The sequence below is a fragment of the Talpa occidentalis genome, unplaced genomic scaffold, assembly GCF_014898055.3.
Source record: "Talpa occidentalis isolate TD23 unplaced genomic scaffold, MPIMG_talOcc4v2.1 talOcc4.2, whole genome shotgun sequence".
Classification (NCBI taxonomy): domain Eukaryota; kingdom Metazoa; phylum Chordata; class Mammalia; order Eulipotyphla; family Talpidae; genus Talpa; species Talpa occidentalis.
This window is the reverse complement of record NW_023602073.1, coordinates 68,017,706-68,043,045: the sequence shown is the minus strand read 5'-3', so window position 1 is coordinate 68,043,045 and position 25,340 is coordinate 68,017,706. Positions and strand designations below refer to the sequence as shown.

Below are 25,340 nucleotides of genomic sequence, written 5' to 3'. Positions count from 1 at the left end.
CAAGCTGTTTATGTTCAGCTTGAGAGAGAGGAGAGCATCGTGCTGAAGATGAGAGTCTGTGTATTCTGGCTCATCTCTTTCTTCACAATCACTGAGGGCAGTGATGGCTTCCTGGGGGTGAGTTGGCATAAGTCCTATTTTTTTTCTCTCTACCACTTCTACTCTCTCCTGGCATTTTAAGAATCCATCACTCTCTAGGCAACAGAAACTGCATGATTTAATGGACTTGGAATCAGAAGTCCTGGGGTTTTGTCTCAACATAACTAACATTAGTTGTATGACCTTGGACAAGTCATTTCATCTGTTGGAGCTTAGATGACCAAAATGCAAAATAAGGACTTGAAACCATCTTGGAGATTCCTTTTCATGCAAAACATTCTCTAATATGGCCTCTTAGATGGAGAAAAAGTATATGGATTGGCATTAGCATGCTCTCTTTCCTTTCTCTACTCACTTTCTTAATGCTCTTCTCTAGAAACATAGTTTGAATGTTCTTTACATGCAATGACTGCCCCCTCCCATTTTGTCTCTATATGAAGTCTTTCCTCTGAACTCCAAGTTCATGTACCTTATGTCCACTTAGTGTCTCCAGTTGGGTGTCCAGTAGGCCCCTTAATTTAATGTCTCTAAAATTAAACTCTTCTTTCACCAACCTCAGCAAGTGGTATCACCATCCTTCCAACTGCTTAGGCAAAAATTCTTATTTTCATGCTTAAATTTTCTCATAATCCACATCTGAAATAGCGACACTTTTTTTGCACCTTTAGCTTTAAAATAGAGCCAGAGTCCAGATACTTCTCACTGCCACGATGGCTGCTACTTTGATTGACACTTTCAATATCTCTCACCTGTATTATTTCAATAACTCCTGAAATGTTCTCATTCTTCTGTGCTTGTCTTGTCTCAACATGCCTGCAGGGCAGAGTTGTCTAAAAAGTAAATTAGAGCATGTGTTTTCTCTATTCAGGTCTCTCCAGTGAGTTTTCATCTTGCTCAAGTAAAAGCGAAACCCTTGTCATAGTTTATAAAGAGCTACATGGCCTGCTTGCCCGCTTGGAGACACACACTCCACCCCTTCCTGCCCTCTCTGCCTTGACCATAGCACCCAGCTACTCTGATACCCTTGCTCTGCATCTGTACATCAGGCATATCTTAACCTCTGGACCTTTGCACGTGCTGTTTCTGCTAACTGGAAGGTTCTTTTTCCTGATATTCTCACTTTTCCACTTCCTTCAGGTCTATGCTTAAAAGTTGCCTCCATGAGGCCTTTACTGGCCACTTCCCATCACACCTGGCTTGAATTTTAGATCCATTATTTCAATCTCTATGGGAAATGCAAAAGGTTTTATAATCTACAACATCGTAAATCCTCATCATAATTATTCTTTTTTTCTCTTTAACAGAGAAATGAGGGCATCAAAACAAAAAGAGAACTCATGATGAATAAGAGAAAGCATCTAGGTGAGACTCCACCAGATGGCATGGTGCTGTGGACTCTGGTGCCAAGAGACAAGGGTTCAAACCCCAACAGCGGCTTCTGGCTGGTTGTGTGATCTTTGGCACATTATTTAACACCCCACATTTATTCCTGCTAGCCAATTTGTGACACATGTGAGGACATTTGTGAGGATTAAATGACATATTAAAGTAAAGTATCCTGCACCACATCTGGTCAGGACCTGCCCTATTCTTTCTTTCTTTCCTTATCTCGATCCTAACAACGTAACCAATGGGCACAGACCTCAATCTAAGAATGGGTTGTTTTCTGAAATTTAATTTGTGGGTCTGGTATTTCAATCATTGAGTGCATTTCTCATAAAAACAGTGATGCATGCATTGGGCTGCTAGGTTCTCGGGTCAATCCACAAAAGCCTTTCTATGGTATTATGAATCTGCCATTTAGCAATGTGCAAATCGTGCATAGAACTCAGCACCATACAAGGCTATGATTCTTTGGAAAATGAAATAAACATTTCAACCCTGGATGCCTTGACTACATTTCCCTTGACAGTAAAAACACAGCAAGTATTTATTGTGATGTAACTATGTGTCTAGTGTTCTATTAGGTGTGTTAGATGAATTAAATCTTCACACTGACCCTAGGAGTTAGGTCCAATGGTCATTTTCATTTTATGGAAAGTGAAAGTAAAGCACAGAGCTGGGGGACAGCAGGCATGATTTAAACCCAGTCAGTCTGACTCCTGAACCAGTGCCATTAACCCCTGACAGTGTGGCCAGTGTGGATCTTTGCCTCATTCCTTACATCTTAACTCGCATGGGAAGTGGGTGGAAATCCCTTTAGCTCCCACCACTAGATGTGACTCCCATGGTCTGGAGCAGAAGTTCCAGCCTGCAAGGAGATGGGGACAGCGTGAGAAGGGAGTTAAGGCTCTACAGTGTGTGGTGGTGGGGACTTGTGGCAGAGAGGTCTCTTATAAATGTATTGGACATATTATAACCTCATCAATTACTGTTACCCTCTTACCTTCTTTCTGAGAAGCTCCTCATTTCCTCTGTCCCTGCAGAAAGCATAACGTGCCCTGAGATATCCAAGAGATTTCTAAGAGATGTTGCAGCCAGTGGCAATGAAATGAGAGCCAGGATTGAAGGATGTTTACCTTTTGTTTCTTTTTCGCTAAGATCCTTTACATTCTTAGTCTGGAGACCATAGGATGAGCTTAGGAGGGTCCTTAAATGCCATGCAGTTTCCTCCCAAGTTTCATGTGAATGCACCCAAACGATGGGATGGGAGAAGACTCATGCGCTTCATCTCTCCCACCCCAAAACACGCAGCGATGTCTCCTTAAGGAAACACAAGGTGATACTCAGAATTGATAAAGTAGAGATGAGGATGCAGGAAGGCTCAAGTAAATGTTGGTTTTGTTTTGTTCCTGAATTTCACAGGAATACGCAAACTTAATAGAGCATTTTTATACAAGGAAAGGCTTTTTAGAAAGAGCATGTTGGTTTTATATTGAAGATACTTCACAAAGGCAGGAGCTAGGGAAGGGAAGGGGAGAGTGACCAGGATTTTTCTTACCCCCTTCATCCTGGGGAGGTGATGTTGGGGTAGGTCAAAGAATTAGGAATGTGGTATGGTCCCTGACCTCCAGACTCAATCTGATGGTTACTTCAGCATCATTTCCTTGGTAATATTTCCCTCCCTGATGGAGAAGAAACTTCTGGACTGTTTTTCTCTCTTTAGGCCCAGCCCAGGAATATGAGTTGCTACTTCAGGTAGCCTATAGAGATTCCAAGGAGAAAAGGGAATTGAAGAATTTTCTGAAGCTATTGAAGCCTCCATTATTATGGTTACAGGGACCAGTGAAGATTATCAGAGCTAAGGCCACCACATGTAAGTCAGCTCTCTGGGGACTTGGGTGGAAATCAGGAGGATGCATGTATCAATTAAGATATTTTAGATTATGCCGTGGAAACAATCATCCCTACAACCTCTGTGGCTCTAAGGAGCACAGGTTTCATTTCTTCTTCATGCTACAAGACCATTGTAGGTTGACAGAGGGACTGTGTTTGTGGTGGTCACTTAAGTATCCAGTCTGATAAATCAGATACTATATCAAATGTACCATTCTGACCCAGAAAGGAATGGAACATTAGAGCATTTCACATTGACAATTGAATTCTTTAACTTAGAAATGATGCACACTAATTCTGTTCACAATTGGCCAGAATGGGCCCCCTAGCCCCACTCAACCTCAGGGTCAGGGGCAGGCTATGCAATCTTACTAGAAAAGAACAAGAAATATATGGTAAATGTCACTAATAGCCAGCATGGTGGGGTTTTAGGAAGTAAAATGATTTTTCAAAGCAATGTTTCTCAAAGTTTGGTGCCCAACCAGTAATATCAATATCAGGGAACTTAACAGAAAGGCAAATCCCTGACTCCATCTCAGACTTACAGAATCACAGACCTTGGATGAGACCCTTCAGGAGATTCTGATGCTTAATAAAGTTTGAGAACTGTTAATTGCACAATACCATGCATATTTTTATGTAGGTGTCTGATGACTTTGCTCCGCTTTTTTGTTTATTAAAAAGGGATGGCTTTAAAAAAATTATTTATTTATGCATATAAGAACTGGGATACAGGCTAGAGGTGTGTGGGGGGGGTGGGGGTGAGAGGATTCACCAGAGACAGAGTGGGGAACAGAACAGGTGGATTGACTGAAATACACTGCTGAGGGGAGCAGCAGGCGAGACAGGAGAGGTCTGCTGTGCCCTGTGGGTTAGCTCTTTGGCCAGGGGTCAAACTCATGATGTGCTGCAGTGGCTGCAGATAGCTTCATAGTGCTGTGACTTAACCCCTTGCATAACCAGGGAGGTCCAACTTTGATGAAAGTTTTATGTCAAATAGAAGGGAATGAACACAGAGGATTAGCTAATGGAATTTTTCATCAAAACTCAAAATAAGTGTCTCTAATTTTTTTATCTTGCATACTGTGCCTACCTGGGAGTGTGCTCTATGGGTGGGGAAAGCCTCCAATAAGATGGATGACAAATACCTGTAGAACCCTTCAAATACCTCTCAGATTGACATCTCTCTTTTGCTTCTCTCCAAATTCCAAGGGCTATCCACTAAGCATACATCTTTTTTTGGGATGTTAGCCTTTGCCATTTGATTTTGAATTTTTATGTTTGCTAGTTTTTGGATTCCAACCTCAACCTGTTGCTTGGACATTCCCTTACGTTAAACAGACAGTTTGCCATCTTGGTTTCATCCTTCTAGCCTTCAGTAAGAAATAATTGGTTCATGTTCTGAATCAGAGCTAAGGATGAAAACTCATCAGTAGTCAATTTATTAACCAGACCCTGTGAGACCAAGCTCTGTTTTTCCTGCAGATTGTGGCAACCAGAACGGAGTCCTGCGCTGTGCCTGTGAAGATGGCTACACCTGGTTTCCTCCCTCATGCCTGGATCCCCAGAAATGCTCCCTTCACACAGCTGGGTCACTTCAAAGCTGTGACTGTTATGTCAACAACCTCTCCCAGAGTGTTAATTTCTGTGAGAGAACAAGTAAGAACTCAAGTATACTGCTTGGGGCCCCTCCCAGCCCACATGTAACCAAGAGGGAATTCTAGCTCTTAGCCGGTGTGTTACTTTTTGCCTATCTGAGCAGAGCTGGTGTTTGCAGGGGAATTGAAAGGCAGTTGGCATAAATCCCATAAGCTTGGTTAGACACAGAGAAAGTTACTTTAGTGCAAGAAATTCAGAAATGCAAGTTTATGCTTGGGTGTCACTTCAACTTTGAGGTACATCCAGCTCAGCTTTGCAATTCTGATTCCTTTGAGATTTGGGGAGATACACTGAAATCTCAAGTAGAGGAAGCACTTGAGTAAAGGAAATTTTTCTTTCTATCTTCTTTTCATGTCTTTTGCCAAAATCAGTTTTCAGAAAGGAAAGATCTAGAGGTGTGAAAGCAGGGAGGTGTACCTAGTGACTATGATTAAGAAAAAAAACAAACTCTAAATTACTGAATGCGTTACTACAACAACAACAACAAAAAGCTTAAAAATCTAATTTAGGGGGGTGGGAATTGTATGGGGAATATAACCAAGATGAAAATGCATACATTGTGCAAAAATGAAAAATGATGTAAAGATATATAAAATAAAAAAAGATGCTGACAAAGAAAAAAAAAATCTTAGGAAAAAACAGCTGAGGGAGATACTATTGGCTTAGTTTGTGTTCAGTGGATAGGGAGGTGAGTCAAATGAATGAACTGAGACTCACTGGACTCTAAGAAGTTTCCTTCAAGACTATTCAGCTATCTGGAAGCTCTGATTTTGGTAGAGCTGAGCAAAGAATGACGGAGGACCTAAAATTGACGGATACCTGGGCATCCCTGGCTTCCCTTTCTAGAGCCACAGTGGCTCAGGTTAAGGCAACATGCATTTATTGAGCACGATCACTATACCCAGATCTGGGGCAAATTCTGGGTGCTCACAATAGAACATTTCTTTTGCTAGATTTGAATTAATAAACTAGTTAGGGAAGCCAGTGAAAAGAGAAGACAATGACATTTTTCAACAAATTTTGATGAATGCCTACCTTTTGAAAGATGATCCACATTTGATCCATTTTCAAAGGATACAAAGATGGATCAGACAGGGATAACAATCATATTAGGCTTCCCAAAGAGGTAGTAGTAGGCAACACATATATGTGAGAAATAGATGCATAGGTAAGTACAAGAAGCTGTTAGGAAAGGATGAATACAGTGTTGTAGAAACTCAGAGGAGGGGAAGAATCTTTGTACCTGGGGAAGGTCTTGAGAGGAGATGCACTTGACTAGGTCCTAAGTGAAGGAAAAACAGGCTTTCTTCAGACAGAGCTGGAGAAAGTCCTGTCCCAGTGCAGAAAAGAACCAGCAATGGGAAAGCAAAGGGTATGTTGGAGATAAGAAAGTAGCTTTTTTTGTTTAACAAAATTTTAATGGAGACAATGTTTAAGCTCAATGTCTATATGGGGATATATTTCAGTGTTAAGTGATGCTTATTTTTAACCACAGGAGTGGTTATACCTCCTTATAAGGTTGTTTTGATTACCAACACTTTCCCTTTACTGTTCCAAATCCACAGTTGAAAATCCTGCTTTTATGTATCCATCCTATGTTGTTTTAGGTGAACATTTATTGTAAAAAGAAATGCAAATATCAATATTGAATAAATGGGCTCTAAATTGTATTTCCATAATTTTGTGCTATAATAAAATCAAGGAAATAATTTTTATACCTATAAAATTTCTATATCTCTATCTTTTTATTTCCCATAGAGGTGTGGGGCACCTTCAAAATTAATGAACGATTTACAAATGACCTCCTAAATTCATCTTCTGCCCTATACTCCAAATATACAATGAAAATTGAACTTCAAGTAAGTGTTTTCTAATTATCATATAAGAAGTTGTTGACTAACCTAAGTTCACATGTTTTCAATTCAACATGTTTATTCAGCACATATTCTTAAGTATTTTCAGTGTGTTAGTATAGAGCAATTAATTGCTTTTTTCATAACAGATGTACTTTGAACATTTTCTTTCTTTGGGAATTTAGCTATTGACTTCTCTCCATTTCTTCTGTGTTCAGTTCTACATATTTATTTGGGTAATACTATACCAAGACTTCTTGACTAATTTCTTATGTTTTTTCAATCATTAAAAATTTTTTTTCATAATCTAAGCTCACTTGTTAGTATTTGTGATTTGTTCCACAAAGAAGTATCTCTTGTAAGTGGCTAAAGAATTATTACTGAACAAAATTCTGGACTTCATAATTGAAGTCAGTTAAAACTAGTCAAGGTTTCTCATCTTAAGATGATGGTTCAGGTGTTATTCTAACAGAAGATATGCACAGATACTTTACCAAAAGATTCAGATTAAGTATCTATAGAAAATAATGGCTTATTTTTGGAGAAAATAGACTTTTGGTGAACTTATTGTACTATCTTGCACCAAATTTATCCTTTAAGCAGTTGGTTCTTGCTTCCTTATTAGCAACCTGAAAAATTAGTTATGTGTGTGTGTACATTTTTTAGCTTTCATTTTAACCATATTTTTATAATATACTATATCTATTTCTTTGCTCAGTCCCTCCATTGGTTTATTTATTGTCTTCACACACTTTTTTACTTAAATGTCTTTTTGTGTATGGACAAAGATCAATATATTGTCTTTTGTTTTCTTTGTAAGCTTAAAGAAGCATACAAAAGAATTCAAGGTTTTGAGTCAGTGCGTGTCTCCCAGTTTCGGTAAGTAATGCAGTGACCTTAGAAGGGCATTGTTTGATTCCTTGTGCATCAATTGTGCAGAATATTTAGAGCTGTTCCTGGTGACTTTGACAGTAAACAGGTTAGCCGTGGTCTTCCTGGTAGGATTCTTAGTAAACCTGGGAAAAGTCTATGATACTTTAAAAAGTCTGTAGAGGCATGAGATACCATCTTACGCCAGTGAGAATGGCACATATTAAAAAAACTAGCAACAACAAATGTTGGTGAGGGTGTGGAGAAAAAGGAACTCTTCTGCCCTGTTGGTGGGAGTGCAAACTGGTCCAACCACTATGGAGAGCTGTGTGGAGATTTCTGGACCTACTAAACATAGAGCTTCCATATGATCCAGCAATTCCACTCCTAGGTATTTACCCAAAGGACACAGAAACATCAATTCCAAAGAACACCTGCACCCCTATGTTTATAGCAGCACTATTTACAATAGCTAAGCTTTGGAAACAGCCCAAATGCCCAAAAATAGATGACTGGATCAAGAAGATGTGGTACATATACACCATGGAATATTACTCAGCATTCAAAAAAGATAAACACATGCAATTTGCAGCAACATGGATGGCGTTGGAAGGGATCATGCTCAGCGAAATAAGCCAAAAAGAAAAAGAAAAATACCGGATGGTCTCACTCATAGCAGGAATCTAGAAAACTTAAATAAGGGACCAGGAAAATGAATATAAGAAAGTGAAAATTAAAATCAACAAAAAACTATGAACCAGAGACACTTTTTTGGGGGTGGGGGCGGGAGGGGAGGGATTGGGGTCAGAATGGGGCGTTTGCAATTGTATGGGGGATATAAAAATAAAATTTATTATTTAAATTAAAAAAAATTAAAAAATAAAGTCTGATGAAAAGTAAAAAATAAATAAATAAATAAAAAGTCTGTAGAGGAAAGCTTAGTTTTTCATTTAAATGAGTCAGAAACTTAATTATTGAATGACTCTCAAAGATCTATCAGAGACTTGACTGCCTAGCCCACAGTAGTAGGGCAGGACTTGGAAGGAAGCAGGAGGTTATTGTGTGTGTGTATTGGAAAGGGCGAGGGATGGAGATGAGGTCTGTGGGTTGCAGAGGGAGGATTATCCTTCCACAACCACAGGGGGGCATGATGTTGTATAATTGGGGGCCAGAAGGGAGAATTGGGTGAAATACAGTTTTGTGTAGATAGCGTGTGTACACTGTAGTTCCAAACCCGGTGCTCATTGTCTATAGCAAATAAAGGGATATTTAGTAAATTATCCTTTTGTTTATGCTTTAATTCCCAAGTTATTTGGTTAGTTAGTCATGTGTGCATTGATTACCAACTATTATTTGTCTGCTTAGAGGTCAGAGAAGTTGACATATTACATATTTTTCTTCCCCACAATTAGTTTTAAAGCAAGCTGGAGAAAATTTTCAACAGCATTTCCTATAAATATACTCTTCTAGATATTATCCTTTAAGTCACCTCATGTTCTTATATAAAGGTGCATAGGGATACTTTTTTAAAAATTCAATGTTAAGAAAAAGTATTGTTTTATTTTAATAACAAGGTCTGCATAATTAATAGTATTTCCTCTTAACTGGATTGTTATTAAGCTCATAGACAAATATGAAACTCAATAATTTTCCATTGAACATTCATCAAGATGTATTCAACATTTATATTTTTCTGTTCCTTGATCCTGATTTCCTGTTTCTGTTCTAAGTTATATTCTTTCATGTATGTTATAAGCTGTCTCCAAGTTTGTAAACAAAATCACAGTAAAAAAACGGAATAAATCTATATAATATAATCATTTAGATTGTACTCTTTACATGTATGATTTAAAGTAAATCTTAAACTTTCCTTATCTCAACTTACTTATCTAAGAGGATTATTAACATCTGTGTAAGTTGATTTAACTTTATTAAATCAAATGAAATAATAGACAGGAAAATACTTTGTAAACCAGATAAAAGGGCCATATCAATGCAAATATTTTGAAACTATCCCTATATGATAATTTTTTGCAATCCAAATCCTCTGGATTTTTAGATTATGAGTGGTAATTCATGTAGTGGTTATGGTTAATATTTTGAGCTTGGAGCTTCAGAGGCTCTAACATATCAATTAATAATTGATAAGTTACCAACCCAACTTGCCTTAATAACTCAATTCCCATCTCTACAACAGGGATAATACTGTGTTTACCTTATGTAGTTACTGCAGTATTAACTTAATGTTAACGTTAATGGGATCTCACTGCCTTTCATGGTTTCAAGCACCATCTTTATGCTGAATGTTTCTAAATCTATTACTTCATTTTGGTTTTTCTCTTAAACTCCAGACCCGAATTTCCAACTGCCTATTTAATATCACCTCTTGCTATTTTACTAGCATGCTAAATGTAACATATCTAAAACAGGTGCTCTGCAATTTGCCTCCTCCTAACCTTTAACTGACCTCTAACTGTTTTCTTTGGTTACGGAGATGCTATTCTTTCCATTTGCACAAACTCAAACCTTACAGTTTTGTTTTAATTTCTTTTGTTGAGGTATAGTTTACATACAGTGATGAGCTCAAATCTTAAGTGGACAGTTCAATCAGCCTTGACAAATGCTTGTACAAACTACCTCTATCAAGACAGAACATTCCATAACCCCCAAAGTTCCCTTTGCTCCTTCCCATTTAATATCCACACCCATGTTTCCCTATTAAAAATAACCACTGATGTTACTTTTATCATCATAGGTTAGTCTGGCCTATTCTAGAACTTTCTACAAATGGAACCATCCAGTGTGTAATTTTGTGTCTGACTTTGTTCAGGCAGCATAATGTCTTTGAGATTCATCCTTGATTTTCTAAGTATCACTATTTTCTTCCTTTTCATTGTTCAGCAGTATTCTGTGTTATGAATATACTACAGTTTGTTTTTCTATTCCTTGACGTCCTTCCTGACTGGTTTCTTTCTCCCACACTCAAAATTGCTTCATTAGTAAGCCCAATGGCTCTACCTTCAAATTCAACCTGAATCTGACCACTTGTGTCCACATGTGCTGTTACTTTACTAGTTCTAGCCACTGTTACCTCTTTCCTGACTAGTCTTCCCATTTCCTTCCCTTCAGTCTATTTTCTATACAACAGCCAGAGTGGTGTTCTTAAGTAATAAATATGATCATTTCCACTGTCTCTTAACAAACAATAAGATAAAACAAAAAATAAAATTCAAACTCTAAGGCCTTATATTTTCTTTTTTAATATATTTTCTTTTTATTATTTTTTAAAATTTATGTCTTTTACATCATTGTGTATTCCCCATAAAATTCCCAACACCAGTTCACTAGTAAACCATCGCCATAGTCCCTTGTGCTCTTCTATCCTGTTTTGATCTATTTTCCTTACCCTCCCTCGCAGAATATCTCTGATTTATGGTTGCCTGCTAATTTATTATCATTATTATTATTGTTGTTACTATTACTGTTATTTTTTTCCTGATCTAAGATCTTATACCTTCTGTGTCCTGGCTATCTCTCTAATATCACCTCCTACTCATCTCTCTCTTACTTGCTCATCTTTAAGTTTGTCAAACTCATGGCATTTTCTTGCTTAAAGACCTTCACATGTGCTGGGATGTTACATGGGTGTTCTTTGCATTGACCTTCTCAATCTGCAGGTCTCAGTTTCAAAGAACCTCTGAAGGAAGAACCCCTTCCTGACCAACCTTACTTAAAATGAGCCTCTTACCATTGTACCACATAACACCTAATAACATTTGTAATTATGTATGTAGAGAGATTACTTTTTCTCATTTATCTTGTCTTCTCCATGGAGGTAAGGACCAAGTCAGTTTGTTTTATTCTTACAGCTCCAATGCCGCACACACAGTAGGCCCTGATTTAGTGAATCAATATCATTTTTCTGGGCCTCCCTGGTGGCACAAGGGGTTTAGACATAACACTATGAAACTATCCACAGCCATTGCAATATGAGTTCAATCCCCAGCCAGGGAGCTAACCCACATCTTGTATGTATAAATAAATAAATCTTTTAAAAATATATCATTTTTCCTCCTATTTTCCTCCCATTTTTCCATTTCCTCCCAGGAATGGAAGCATCATTGCTGGGTATGAAGTTATTGGTTCCAGCAGCACATCTGAGCTGCTATCAGCCATCGAACAGGTGGCCGAGAAGGCGAAGGTGGGCCTTCACAAGCTGTTTCCACTAGAAGATGGCTCTTTCAGAGTGTTTGGAAAAGGTAATTCTGCATTCCCATCCTCTTTTTAAATTGAGAGTCCTTTAGTGAATAACCGATGCATGTCTTCAGGAAGTTGCTTAAGGATGTTTTTGATACAGAATTGCTTTAAAACTGACTTGGCTGAAATACTCCCCCTCCCAACACCTCCATTCCCACACAGAGAGTGATGAAACTTGATTCCTGCTGACTATTTCAGATCCCTGGTAATCCCTGCTCTGATCCCCGCCTTACTATATAAACATTGTGGAAGACTAATTTCACTGTAGGCTCTGATGGAAATGATTCAGCAGTAGTTTACTGGCATAAGTGTTGAAATAGCTCAGGGTCTGACATATTTCTAAAGCATAACCCAAGGAAAGAATGCATGCATACAGGTCTTTAATACACTCTCTCTCTCTCTCTCTCTCTCTCTAATTTTTTCTTCACATGTATTTCTTTTCCTTTACCTCCTTTGCATTCAATTAAACCTTTCTACCAGAATTTATGCCACTTCTTTTCCCAGCAGCTTTTATGCAACAAATATTTAGTATCCAAAATGTCTAGGCAAAAATCACAACCCTTGTGGATTTTTCTATTCAGTTCCATTTCCCAATCCCAATCATGGTTAGAATATGTTATTAAGGGTCAGCTGCAAGAGTAACTCGTGGCTGGTCACAATGTGAGAAGCTATTTTAAACGAGTTCAAAGTAGGACCTATCACCTTCAAATGCAATTGCCCATCTTTTTTTTTGTTCCATAGTGTCTCAAAGATCTTCTAGAATTCCTTTGAAGAGTGAAAATATTTCCTGGGAGCGATATAAATATCTTCACCTTATACTTGCTGGTTGATAGCCCATTAAATGTGAAGTTGTTTGCACATATTAGACACTTGAAGATAGAGAAGTTAGCCTGGCTAAGGGGTAGTGGCAATAGGGCATCAGAAATGATGAAGTGGGTCTTAAAGACAAATTTCTCCAACTCCTGAATTTTTTCTGGGTTTCATCTTCAAAAATATTATTTCTAAAGCATTCTGACATGGTTTGCAGAGTGCCACGATATTCCGAGACGTATTCCCTCTTATATTTTCATTCTTTTCCAGCCCAGTGTAATAGCATTGCCTTTGGATTCGGGTCTAAGAATGATGAGTATACTCTTCCCTGTAGCAGTGGCTATACTGGGACCATCACAGCCAGGTGCCAGCTCTCTGGGTGGCAGGTCCTCAGGGAGACATGTGTGCTATCTCAGCTGGAGGACCTGAAGAAGGTAAAGAATTTCCACCTTGTAGATTTTCCCTGGCTTTGAGTTTCACAGTGGGCATCTCCCAGTTAGCATAACTAGGTAGACTGATAAAATTGACTCATTGACCAGTGCACAAAAGTTGGGGGTGACATCAAATCCTCCTAAACCCTCAGAATGTGGGCATGAGTAACAAATCTAAGTGACAGCTGAGAAATTCAGAAAATGCAGTTTTGTTGTAGAACAGTGAATCAGTGATGAAGAGGCAGTGATGAAGAGGTCTAAGAGAGAATGGTAGAACAGTAACTAAGGATGCCTTAGAACTCCAGAAAACCTGGGAATCAACAATCCAAGTGAAGCTGCCAGAGATTTAGTGCACTTGGGGGAAATTAAGGAAGGGAGTAAGGCAGTAAGAGATGAACCAAAGAGAATGTCAGGACTGCAATGCATCTTAAGGGTCACCTTGGTTACCAACTTCCTTTCAGAGATCAGGAAGTGAAAGACTAAGAGCCCCTCTGGTAACAAGAGTGCTGAACTAGAAGCATGGCCACTTGACTTCCAGTCCCATGCCATGACATCCACATGATATTCACTTAGGAAGAGTCAAGTACTTAAGACAAAGTAGGTAGAAGGATGGAAGGAAATGGTAAGGAGTTAAAACACAAGTTGCAGGAAAGAGGGACTCCAAGACCAGATCACAGACACGACTTTGCAAACAGGTCTCCACATGGAACAGAAGTTCCCCGGGGAACTCAGCTATTGTGCCAGAAAGTCCCAGAACAGTATTTATCAAGAGCTTATAGAATGTTTACTTTTCCTTTTATGGGCCTCAGTTTCCTTATCTGTAAACTGGGAAGGGGGATTGGATCAAATGACATCTGGAGCCTATCTTGCCTTCTTTGCCTCAGTACTCGTCATGGACCATAACGTGACAGTAGCTGAACATGTATGTTCACTTCAGGGTGTGGGAACAGCAGATACCATGTGTCTAGCCAGAAAATGGCCCTGTCAGTTGAGAAGAGCAGAAAGAGAAATAGGTGGGATCTGGGCTCCTGGTTTTGATGGGAAGAGATGTGCCTGCTATGTTGCCTTCCAAACTAGCCCAGTTTAGTGAAAGTGTCTCAAGGAAGAAGTAAAACTTCTGGTGACAAAGTGTAGTCACATCTCTGTGCATGTGCCTCTACCTGTATCCTGCCAGGATTTCTCAGTGTAATCAGTGGATATAAATAAGATTTAGTGCCAGTAGACCCCACCTAACCAATTCCCAGCAGGGTACTATTTCAAAAGTCACTAAAGATCATTTTCTATATAATTAGAATTCTATGTAACAAAGACGATGATTTATATGAAAATGTCTTTTTATAGTACCTCAAAGGGTGACAAAAGGATTAAATCAGTGAATCCCTGGTGAAGTATCTAGGGCTGTGTCAGGAGTATAAAAAGCACTGACTGACCGCCATTGTTATAACTATTATATAGTTAGCCACATATAATGCACCATACAAAGGGTTGTTATATATGAGAAATGTATGTATGATAAATCACAAGCATTTTATTGTTTTCCTGAACGTAACCATTTTTTGTTCCTAGAATTTCAGTGTGATGGCCAGCAATGCCACGGAGGCAGCTGTGTCATCCATCGTGCGCCATCTTTCGGTCATCATCCGGCAGAACCCATCAACCACAGCTGGGAATCTGGCTTCGGTGGTGTCCATTCTGGGCTGTGTTTCATCCCTGTCACTGACAAATCTCTTCAGGGTGTCTAACTCAACCATGGAGGTATGGTCTGCCTGTGCTAAAAAAAGCTCATTTCAAAAGCACTGTCTCATCGGAGGAAGGACAAAGTGCCCAGTGCCCAAAGAGGGCATTGCTGAGAGAGACAGAGAGCTATGTGACAGTCTGCATGAGTTTTACTGCTTCCTCTGCAGGATTCAGGGAACTCATGCGATCACTTTGTGAGTTCAAAGTAACAGGCAGCTGCACCCCGGGGATTGCCTGGGATGCACCTGGCCTAGAGAAAGCCAGGTACCTTGGGACCCCACATGGGCCCCAACTTTTTAATATCTGTTTGCAGTCAATAGCCATTCTTTCCTGGGGCCATAACTCTGACTTTGGCAGAATTTATTTTCAGAACTCCCTTCTTTCAACTGAAAAATTCATGATTTAGTTTGGGTGTTGAAAAATTAATTTTAAAATCATGCAAATAAAACTTGCTCACTATGAGAAATGCAATAAAGCGAAAAGAAAAGTTTATGATGTGACTGGTCACCCCAGAATAGACACTTGCTCACATTTTAGGGATCACCTGAGTGCTCAGAAGAGTGACTAATGGTGACACATAGCTGGTATTCAATAAATATCTATTTAGTAAATACCTTTTTAAACATTTTGGAGATATACATGTTATATCTTAAAGCATATCACATATATAACATTACATAATCACACAATATACTCAACTGTAGAAGGAGAAGGTGAAAATTATGACATAAATATGAGTATGTTAAGTTCCCTGGATCAGAGAAAAGATGGTCAGATTTAAAAAAAAAAAAATACCCCAACTGTATACTGCTTACAAGAGGCCAACTAAAACTAAATCATACACAAAAAAAGGCACAAATAATAGGAAGGGCAAAAATAGAGCAGGCAAACAGGAGCCAATGGGAAGCAGGGGTTCCTGGAGGTAGGAGGAGACCCACTAGGGGTTTGGATCAGAAGTCACAGAGGGACCTGTAGGCTAGGATGCAGTCAGAGGGGCCTCCCTGGTGGCACAAGGGGTTAAGCATGGTGCTATGCAGTTATCTGCAAACTCTGCAGCATGAGTTTGATCCCAGGCCACCCAGGGAGCTACCCACATGGTGCAGCAGACCTCTCCTGTCTCACCTGCTGCTCCCCTCAGGAGTGTATTTCAATAGATCTGCCTGTTCTGTTCCCCACTCTGTCTCTGGTGAATCCTTTTACCCCCCAAACCTCTGGCCTGTACCCCAATTCTTGTATGCATAAATAAATAAATCTTAAAAAAAAAAAAGGATGTGGTCAGAGAGACAGATGCAGATTCCTGCAGGGAATGCCTGGGAACAATAAGCAAGAGAGATGGTTGTTTGGGAACAAGTGGCAACTTTTCAAGGAGCTTTTTGGAAGCAATCACTCAGACTAAAACTGACCTTGAAAACGCACAATGAGTAATTCCTTGTTGCCCCAATCCAGTTTTAAGAATTTTTGCTTTATGATCTCCTTATTAAACAAAACCCACAAATACACAAGAATTAAAACTTGAATGTCCATGACATGAATTTAGAAACTTCTGATGTTAGACTCATGAACATAATATGGGAAGGCAGTTAAAAGTAATGTCTCTCTCTGTAAGATTCGGCCTGGGTGGTGAAACAGTTAAGTTTGCCTTGTCAGGAGGAAGAAAATGCAGATTGCTGCCACCCACTTGACAGGATTCTTTCTCATCCATGCAGAAAGCCCAGTGTGCATCTGAGTCCCCCAGTGACTGCCTTGGAGCTTATGTGATACCTGTGACCAGATTTTCTAATCCAAAGTATCCACCATGCAGAGAAACTGAGTTGAATTTCATTGATGAGTTTTAACGTGGTCTTCAGCCAAGCCAATTCTCTTCTCAGACTGAATGCTAATAGCTACCTACTGTGATTTCTCATGTTTGTGTACCCAAAATGCAATTGACTTTCATGCTTATATTTCAGGATGTCATCAATATAGCTGACCATATACTTAATTCAACATCAGTAACCAACTGGACAGTGTTACAGCAGGAAGAAGAGCATGCCAGCTCAAGGTTACTGGAGACACTGGAAAATATTAGCATTCTGGTACACCCAGCAGCTCTGCCTCTAAATTTTTCTCGGAAATTCATTAACTGGGAAGCGATTGCTGTGTCCAAGAGCCAAATCAAGAAAGGTTACAACTATCAGACTGAAATTTTTCAAAAAAATAACTCTGTTCCTATCAGAGGTCATGTGTTAATTGGGTCAGATCAATTCCAGAGGTCCCTTCCAGAAACTATTATCAGCATGGCCTCACTCACCCTGGGGAACATTCTACCTATTGCCAAAAATGGAAATGCTCAGGTCAATGGGCCGGTGGTATCCACAATTATTCAAAACTATTCCATAAATGAAATTTTCCTGATTTTTTCCAAGATAGAGGCAAACCTGAGCCAGCCTCATTGCGTGTTTTGGGATTTCAGTCACTTGCAATGGAACAGTGCAGGCTGTCACCTAGTGAACGAAACACAAGACTCGGTGATGTGTCGATGTACTCACCTGACCTCCTTCTCCATGCTGATGTCACCCTTTGTCCCTCCTGCCATCATTCCTGTTGTGAAATGGATCACTTTTGTGGGAGTGGGCATCTCCATCGGAAGTCTCATCTTATGCCTGATCATCGAGGCTCTCTTTTGGAAGCAGTTCAAGAAAAACCAAACGTCACACACGCGTCATATTTGCATGGTGAACATAGCCCTGTGCCTCCTCATTGCTGATGTTTGGTTTATTGTTGCTGCCACTGTGGACACCACAGTAAACCCTTCTGGAGTGTGCATAGCTGCAGTGTTCTTTACACATTTTTTCTACCTCTCCTTGTTCTTTTGGATGCTTACACTCAGCATCCTGCTGGCTTATCGCATGGTCTTTGTGTTCCATCACATGGCCATGCCCTTGATGTTAACTGCTGGGTTCTGCCTGGGCTATGGATGCCCTCTCATTATATCAGTCATCACAATTGCAGTCACGCAACCCAGGAATGAGTACAAAAGAAAAGATGTGTGTTGGCTTAACTGGTCTGATGGAAGCAAACCTCTCTTGGCCTTCACTGCTCCTGCACTGGCTATTGTGGTCGTGAACTTGGCTGTGGTGTTGTTAGTTCTCATGAAGCTCTGGAGATCCCCTGTTGGAGAAAGACTGAGTCAGGATGACAAGGCCACTGTCAGTCGCATGGGAAAGAGCATCCTCATTCTGACGCCTCTGCTGGGGCTCACCTGGGCCTTTGGCATAGGGACGATGGTGGACAGCCAGAATCTGGTGTGGCATGTTATTTTTGCATTACTCAATGCATTTCAGGTGAGAATAATAGGAATAATCTATCGTATTGTCAGGAAACTAGAATAATTATAGAGACCCTAGGGTAAGACTGCCTTGGAAGCTATCTCATCTCCTTGCTTCCAGCAAGACTATAACCAAAATTGCTCACAGTGAATTAAACAAACAAAATGATCAATTTTTCCCCAAGTTACTCTTACATGGAAGCAGAATATTAGACTGTTTCAGTCATGTATTACAGAGTTTTAAATTTGTTAGAGATTACATAGCTAAACATTAGCCCCTCTCACTGCTGACTCAATATTCTTTCCCCTGTGTAGACCTCTGAGAAAGGACACAGGGAAAGGAAATAAGTCAAAATAAGTACTTGTTTGCTTTGAGTGGGGCAAAGAAAGTCCTTAAGAGTACAATAGAGTGGAGGCTACAAATTGATGTCAGCACTGTTTTTTTTTTTTTAAATGAAGTTTTATTGGAACACAACCACACCCATTCATTTACACATGGTCCCTGACTGCTTTTGCTGCAATGGCAGAGCTGAGTGGTTGCAACAGAGACTTCATGACCTGCAAAGCCTAAACTATTTTCTCTCTGACACTTCACAGAGAAAGTGCAGAAAGTAGGTAGACAAAGTAATCCTTAGGTTTTGGTGAATCTGGAAGAGTCATCAGTCCTGGCTCAGTGAAGGTCTTGGAGCTAAATATAGGTCTGGGTTCCAATAATCACCTGGGTTCAGTTTATCAATTGTGTCATCTTTAGCAAATTACTTATCCTCTTTTTCCCTTAATTCTTTCATCTCTGAAACAGGAATAAACATATCACTAGATCATAGAGTAAATGTGAGGCTTAAATGAGATAACTTAGCACTTAGCATACTGTCTGGCACACAGTAAATACTCAACATGTGTCTCATCAACAGTAGGTTCTCCACCTACTTCAGCACAGTGAATGATCTTTAGTAGTAGCGATAGCAATTATGGGGAGCATGACTTACTGTTCAGGTTTAGTGACCTCCTGTTGAGGAGTGGGAGGGTTGGCATGTGGTGAAATGTCTAAACAAGCACTCACTGAAGGTGCTCTGATTGGAAGGGGAATCAAAGTCCACGGACTGGACTTAATAGAAAGGGTGCTGATACCGAGTCCCTCCACTCAGTACCTGCTGCTTAATAAATTTCTATTAACTGCCTGGTCTCGAGAAAGACTAAAATACAGAATCAAACAGAAGCTTTAGGGTTTTGTGTTTAGCATGACACAAAGGAGAAAACAAAACTCTGCTTGCATTTAGAAGTTTATTCACTGAATGCTTTATTTGTTCATGCATTCAACAAAGATCTTTTTGGGTATTTTATCTTATGTCAGACCCTGTGAAGGTACATAGTGGTCTTCCTTCAAGAGCCCATCATCCGTTAGGGAGACAAACTAGAAATTTGGGAGGTATAATAGATTAATGTTTGGGAGGTATAATAGATTAATGTTGAGTGTGAACACATTCATTTATGATAAAAATGTAATGCATGTGATTTATTCCTTTTTGAAGGGGTTTTTCATCTTATGTTTTGGGTTGCTCTTGGATAATAAGGTATGTGTATTTATTGAGCTCTTTAGCCCTTAAACTAGTCATTTAACCTTTTCCTTTCTCTCCTTCGGTGCCGGGGCCTTCATTCATATAGCAAGAGGCTGAACTACTGGTACTTTTATAATGAAATTCTATAAAATTATACAATTATAAGTTCAGATAGGAGACACACTCACTGCTGATAGTAATGCTTACATAGAGCCAATCACATTCATGAATGTTATAGAAAAAAAGAAATTGTTTCATCTTTAATTTTTGTACCTTTCCTTCATTATGGTTTGGCAATAGTTTGAGAGCACAAGTACTTTCCATATGGATGAATTCCCTTCCTCCCCTGTTGCTCCTTTAATTCATTTATCTATTATGTACAGTATACTTCAAGATACTTCTTTTACAATTCTAGAGCTTCGTATCGAAAATATTAAATAGTTTCTAACATCAAATAGAACTTCTAATGAAGGGTGACCAGTGTAAGTAAAAGACAATAGAAAAAAATTGTTATGTAAACTCATTTCATTATTTTTCATAGGTGTTTAGCAATTCTGTTGGAAGAGGTAAAGATAATTGTGCCAATTATAAAATATTCTTATCTTCTTATTAAAAAGAAAAATAACTATATTAGCTTACTGTCGTACATCACAAAACCCCTGTTTACAAAGACACAATTTATTGTTCTTGATTAAACTAAGTAATTATCCTATTTGAGTCATTCATATAGTTAGGACACTCTGCTTCAAGATAAACTTCAGTTTATAGCAATTATACCTAATTACTAATGTCTGGAATCTGAATTATTATGGCTTTTGGTTCTGCTGTTCTTTGTTTAAGCCTAGGTTTGCTTATAGTTTAAGAGTCTGAGAAAATAAATCCTATCAGATATCCATGTTCATAGTCAATTAAATGCTTCTAGGAAATTATACTATTAAATAACAATTTCAACCTGTTGTTTTGTTCTTGACTTGTCTATGATGATTGCATATATGTATCTCCTCAATATTTCTTTGTTGCTGTTACAGTTACGACAACTGCTGTTCAACAAGTTATCTCCTTTAAGCTCTTTGAAGCAACCATCGAAGGTAATTATCTCTACTTCCATGGGTCCGAGGCATGAAGTTCTAGTTTTGCATTTTTTTCTCATGTATTCCTACAGAAAACACACTTTGCCATAAATCCCTTACATTCTCATCACTATTATAATTTTTGTATCTGGCACAATGCCAAGCACATGATCAATATTCATTAAAGAGTTGATATGTGAGGGAGTGAATGAGTGAATGAAATGAGTGAAATGAGAAGGTAGGGAAAGCTACCAGGATGCTCAAGTATGGAGGTCTGTGGGTGCTATAGACCAATATCACTTGATTTAGTTTGACTTGTCTCCCAGTATCTAGAATTGCAAGGAACTTTTCTCTGCCTGACACTCTGGATCTCCTGTAGATCATTGTTCTTGCTCCAGAAATGTAAAGGAAGGCCTTGGTTAACTTCTAATATATAAAATGCTCCTTTGAATTTTCTTTCTTAAGTTTAGTATAACTGACTTTGTCCCTTGAAATTTTAGCTCTTAAATCTACAAATTGACAAGTTTGTATGAAAAAGGAATCCTGTTTTTTACTTTTCTACAAAAGTACAATTCATGTAAAGGAGTACAATTAGAAACAAAAGTATTTGCATGTGTTAGAATTTTGTCTTTTAGCAAGACACCAAGGGCCTTTCCGAAAGGAAAGATTTCTGTGCCGGATAAAAGTTAACTCTCTTAAGTGTATCATGACTTTCCTGGATATTTAGAGAATTTAGAAGGGATAATATAACCTTCTGGAATAAAAGTCTGTGAGGAAAATAGCCTCTGACATTAAAGCGATGTGCTGAGTCTACATTTCATAGCGGAGGTCACAGCTGTGAATTAGAGATTAGTGGCCCATGTCCCATGAACCTGCTCTGTATTTCTGAGTCAGTAACCAATTGACCATGTGATCTTTGGAAAGTCACTTAGTACCTTTTGGTTCCAATTTTCTCAACTGTAAAATTAAATGTTGGATTAGTTACTCAAAGCAGAAACTACCATTTTGTGATTTTTGTATTTATGTCTTGAAAAACTAAAATCCCTTGAACCAGAAAATATGCAAATAATGAATCATTCTCAACTCAAGAAAAGCAGAGGTTACAGCATGCGTGACTACATTAAAGAACTAACAAAGCGAGTTAGGTGACTCCCCACCCTATAAAGCAGGAAGTCAGAATTTTTCTCAGTTGAGAACCAAAGAGAGAAAATGCCCAAAGGTAAAATAAAACAAAGACAAAAGTGAAGATTCCTGACAGTGTTTTCTCTTCCTGATTCTAATGTCAAATCATCAGAAGGCAATGGCCTTCAGTGAGGGCTTTGTTTCTCTTGGGTTTGTATCCTTTCTTTGATTTTGTTTAAATCAAGTTGACAAAAACAGGATTTTGTTTTCTGGATATGAGGCTAATTTGCTTTAAAATAAATATACTTTTGGGGGCCTCTCTGGTGGTGCAAGGGTTAAGACACAGCACTATGAAGCTACCTGCAGCCACTGCAGCACAAGTTCGATCCCCCGCCAGGGAGCTGACCCACATGGCTCAGCAGACCTCTCCTGTCTCGTCCCCACAGCAGTGTGTTTCAGCCAACCTGCTTGTTCTGTTTCCCACTCTGTCTCTGGTGAATCCTCTCATCCCCACACCGCTGGCCTGCACCCCAGTTCTTGTATGCATAAATAAATAAATCTTTTTAAAAAATGTACCTTTGCAGAAGAAAAGATGAATATTTGCAATTATCTGAATGAGTTTGAAGGAAATATCAGGAACCCAGATTAAAGTGGTTGAGGAAATAGACAGGAGGAGAAGATAACCCTCCTCTCAAGAAACTCATTTGTAAGTAAAAAGAAAGAGAAGGCAGGGACCAGATGAGCAGAAAGAGGACCAAACAATGGGGCTGAGTGGTCAGCATGTGAGCAAGTCCATATACTGGGAGGGATGAGCTAGCAAAGACAGGATTTGAAAAGTAAATGAGAAAGGGGAGATAATTGGTGGACAAAGAGTCCTAGCAAGGACTGAAACCAAAAGGGACTTAGAAATAAGTTCTTAGGCACAGTCTAATAGATTAAAGCAGAATAAAGAGTGAGGATGTTATTAATTTCTTGAAAAGAAAATCATGATTGATTAGACAGATGGAATAAAGGATTGTTAATAACATCATGAAGTCAGGAAATGCAGACCACCACGAAAAAGAGACTGTTAATGTCCAATTGATTTATTTTTCCTTTGTGCAGCAAAACTCATCAGATTTATTTGCCAAACCCAGATTCAACCCACTGCAACACAAAGGTGAGTTACAATAAGCCAAAGTCATTAGAGGTGGGGAGAGAGAATATAAACACGTCACATGAGGGCCATTCAATGGCTCTTTTTTAAAAGTTCATGTGAGAAGTGTGGGTGTGGGAGCTGATTTATTTGAGTGGCACTCAGAGTGGCCAGAACAATGTTGGGGACTTGATGCTCATATAGACCAGTGAGTGTCACTTGTAATTTCATCACAAGTGGCCACCATTTCCTCAGTTAGACAGTATGTAAGTCTGTGGCATTGATCACTGGGGGCTGTAGGGTGATCAGACTCACACTAATTGTGTCTTTACTGGGAGTTGCTCCTTCCATGCCAGCTGCTGAGCAATGGGCATGAGGGCTGTAGCTAGGGCCAGTGCTGTGTCCCTGAAAGGAGAGGTCCCTCCACCTGCTATAGTAAGAAAGCACTATTCTCTCCATCCATGGTGTGTATTCTTCTTATACTCTTTCATTAGCTTGCTGAAGTTAATGCTATTCAGCTACTAGAAAACTGATATTTAAACATTGCATGCAGTGTCAATATTCCTGGAATAGAAGGGTGGAGTACAGGGGTTGAAGAGAAGATAGTCCATTACAAGTTAAGTTGAAGTCGCACTTTAGTGGAGTCCCATTGCACATTCAAGTAAGTTACTGTCCTTATTAAGGTTAGGAAAATGGGCAACTCATTTTAGTTTCACATAATAATTATATGAATTCCAGATACAGTTCAAATGTCTGAATTTGAAAGGGTGTTTTCCTCCCAAAGTGTTTAATGTGCTTATTCTGAGCCTTTGGGTCCTGTTTTCACTCCCAATTAGCCTGAGTGACTTTTACAAATCTCTCTCTCTACCTTTTTGGATGTTTGTTCCTCATCAATAAAATGAAAAACTAAGAGATCGCTGTTTCCTTCCAGCAGTATCATTCTCTGATCTCCAATCTACTTATGTCATTTCCCAGCAACGTCTGAAGAACACGATACTTTCTGTTCTCAAATGAGAGATGTGTGACAAAGGCGAGCTTCCGTGACATTAATGAAAGGCTGTGCCTCTCCACCCAAGGCATTCTGTGTCTTTCTGTAACTTCTCCTAATGCTGTCCAGAGCTGCAGTGAATTGCATAAGCTTACATTCATTCTGTTCTCATATTTGATTCCAGCATAGTAACAAGAATTCTTACCCTCTTTTTCCTCCCTTAGGCGCTTATGCACTTTCTCATACTGGAGATTCCTCCGGCGACATCATGCTGACTCAGTTTTTATCAACCGAATAAGTCTGGGAACCATAAAATCAAGGAAAAATTTTTGGAACAACTTGACATTTAGAGCTAAATGTCAGGGAAGAAATTATGCTCAATATGAGATGGAATTTTCTGATTCTGGAGTCTGGGAGTAAAATGAGGAGGTTTCAACACTTTCATCACTGCCCTCTTTATCTTCAATTAAATGGAAAGATTTATTTTCATGTCATATGAGTCAAAGGAATTGCTTCATAAATGTAGAAAAGTGGGTCCTGTTGGAAATTTTGTCCTCTGTAATTACCTCTCACTGCCACAAGCTATGGTTTCCTTTTTCATAAAATAAGATTATTTATGTGGCATTTCCAAAAAGCAAACTTCATGAAATCACCTTAGAAAAATTGTTGGACCATGTCCATGTTCTTATCAAAAAGTCTTTGGTGCACATTTCCTAGAGAAAAAGCATATCCTTCCCAAATTTTCCAGCTGGGTTTATGCTTGTTTATACTTTTTAAGTTCAGCCACTTAGCATTGTGAGTTCACCGAATAAAACAAAAACTTCCATTTCAAATAGCTCTGAATTTGATGTAGCAAGTGGCTGTTAGTCAGGAATTTAAAAATGCGATTTCATATATAATGCAGTAATTTTCAGTTTACACTTTCATCTGCCCCCCAATTCGGTGAAGTGATAGTCCAGGCAGACCGAGTCCCGAGTTGAGGAGGTGGAGGTTTGGAAAAGGGACATGACTTGCCAAAGACTGAGAAGCCAGTAAAGGGGAACTGGGGACTTTTAGGAATTTTTGTTCTTAGTCCATTTCTGCAGCTTGAATGAAGATTATCTGCCACCCTAAAAAAAGCTTTATGAGTTTAGATATGTGGTTCATTACTCCCAGAACTCTCTGTGTGCA

At 39.1% G+C, this 25,340-nt stretch overlaps 1 protein-coding gene across 1 annotated transcript; it reads left to right on the top strand.

Annotated features, from left to right (window-relative positions):
* ADGRF1 (adhesion G protein-coupled receptor F1) lies at positions 1-24,484 on the top strand. Its single transcript, XM_037520900.1, has 14 exons — positions 1-117; positions 1,404-1,461; positions 3,206-3,355; positions 4,861-5,034; positions 6,793-6,893; positions 7,708-7,766; positions 11,865-12,016; positions 13,095-13,258; positions 14,822-15,010; positions 16,942-18,315; positions 19,829-19,870; positions 20,884-20,943; positions 23,152-23,206; positions 24,395-24,484. Exons 1-14 carry the CDS (start codon positions 49-51, stop codon positions 24,466-24,468), a joined length of 2,721 nt encoding a protein of 906 aa, XP_037376797.1. The 5' UTR covers positions 1-48; the 3' UTR covers positions 24,469-24,484.
* Positions 24,485-25,340: the final 856 nt, after the last annotated feature.

Bases quoted from the DNA above. Each gene is read 5' to 3' on its own strand.
- ADGRF1 (XM_037520900.1), top strand. From the start codon at position 49: ATGAGAGTCTGTGTATTCTGGCTCATCTCTTTCTTCACAATCACTGAG. The intron at 1,462-3,205 runs GTGAGACTCCAC...TTCTCTCTTTAG, and splicing joins GAATAAGAGAAAGCATCTAG to GCCCAGCCCAGGAATATGAG. The intron at 23,207-24,394 runs GTGAGTTACAAT...TTCCTCCCTTAG, and splicing joins CAACCCACTGCAACACAAAG to GCGCTTATGCACTTTCTCAT.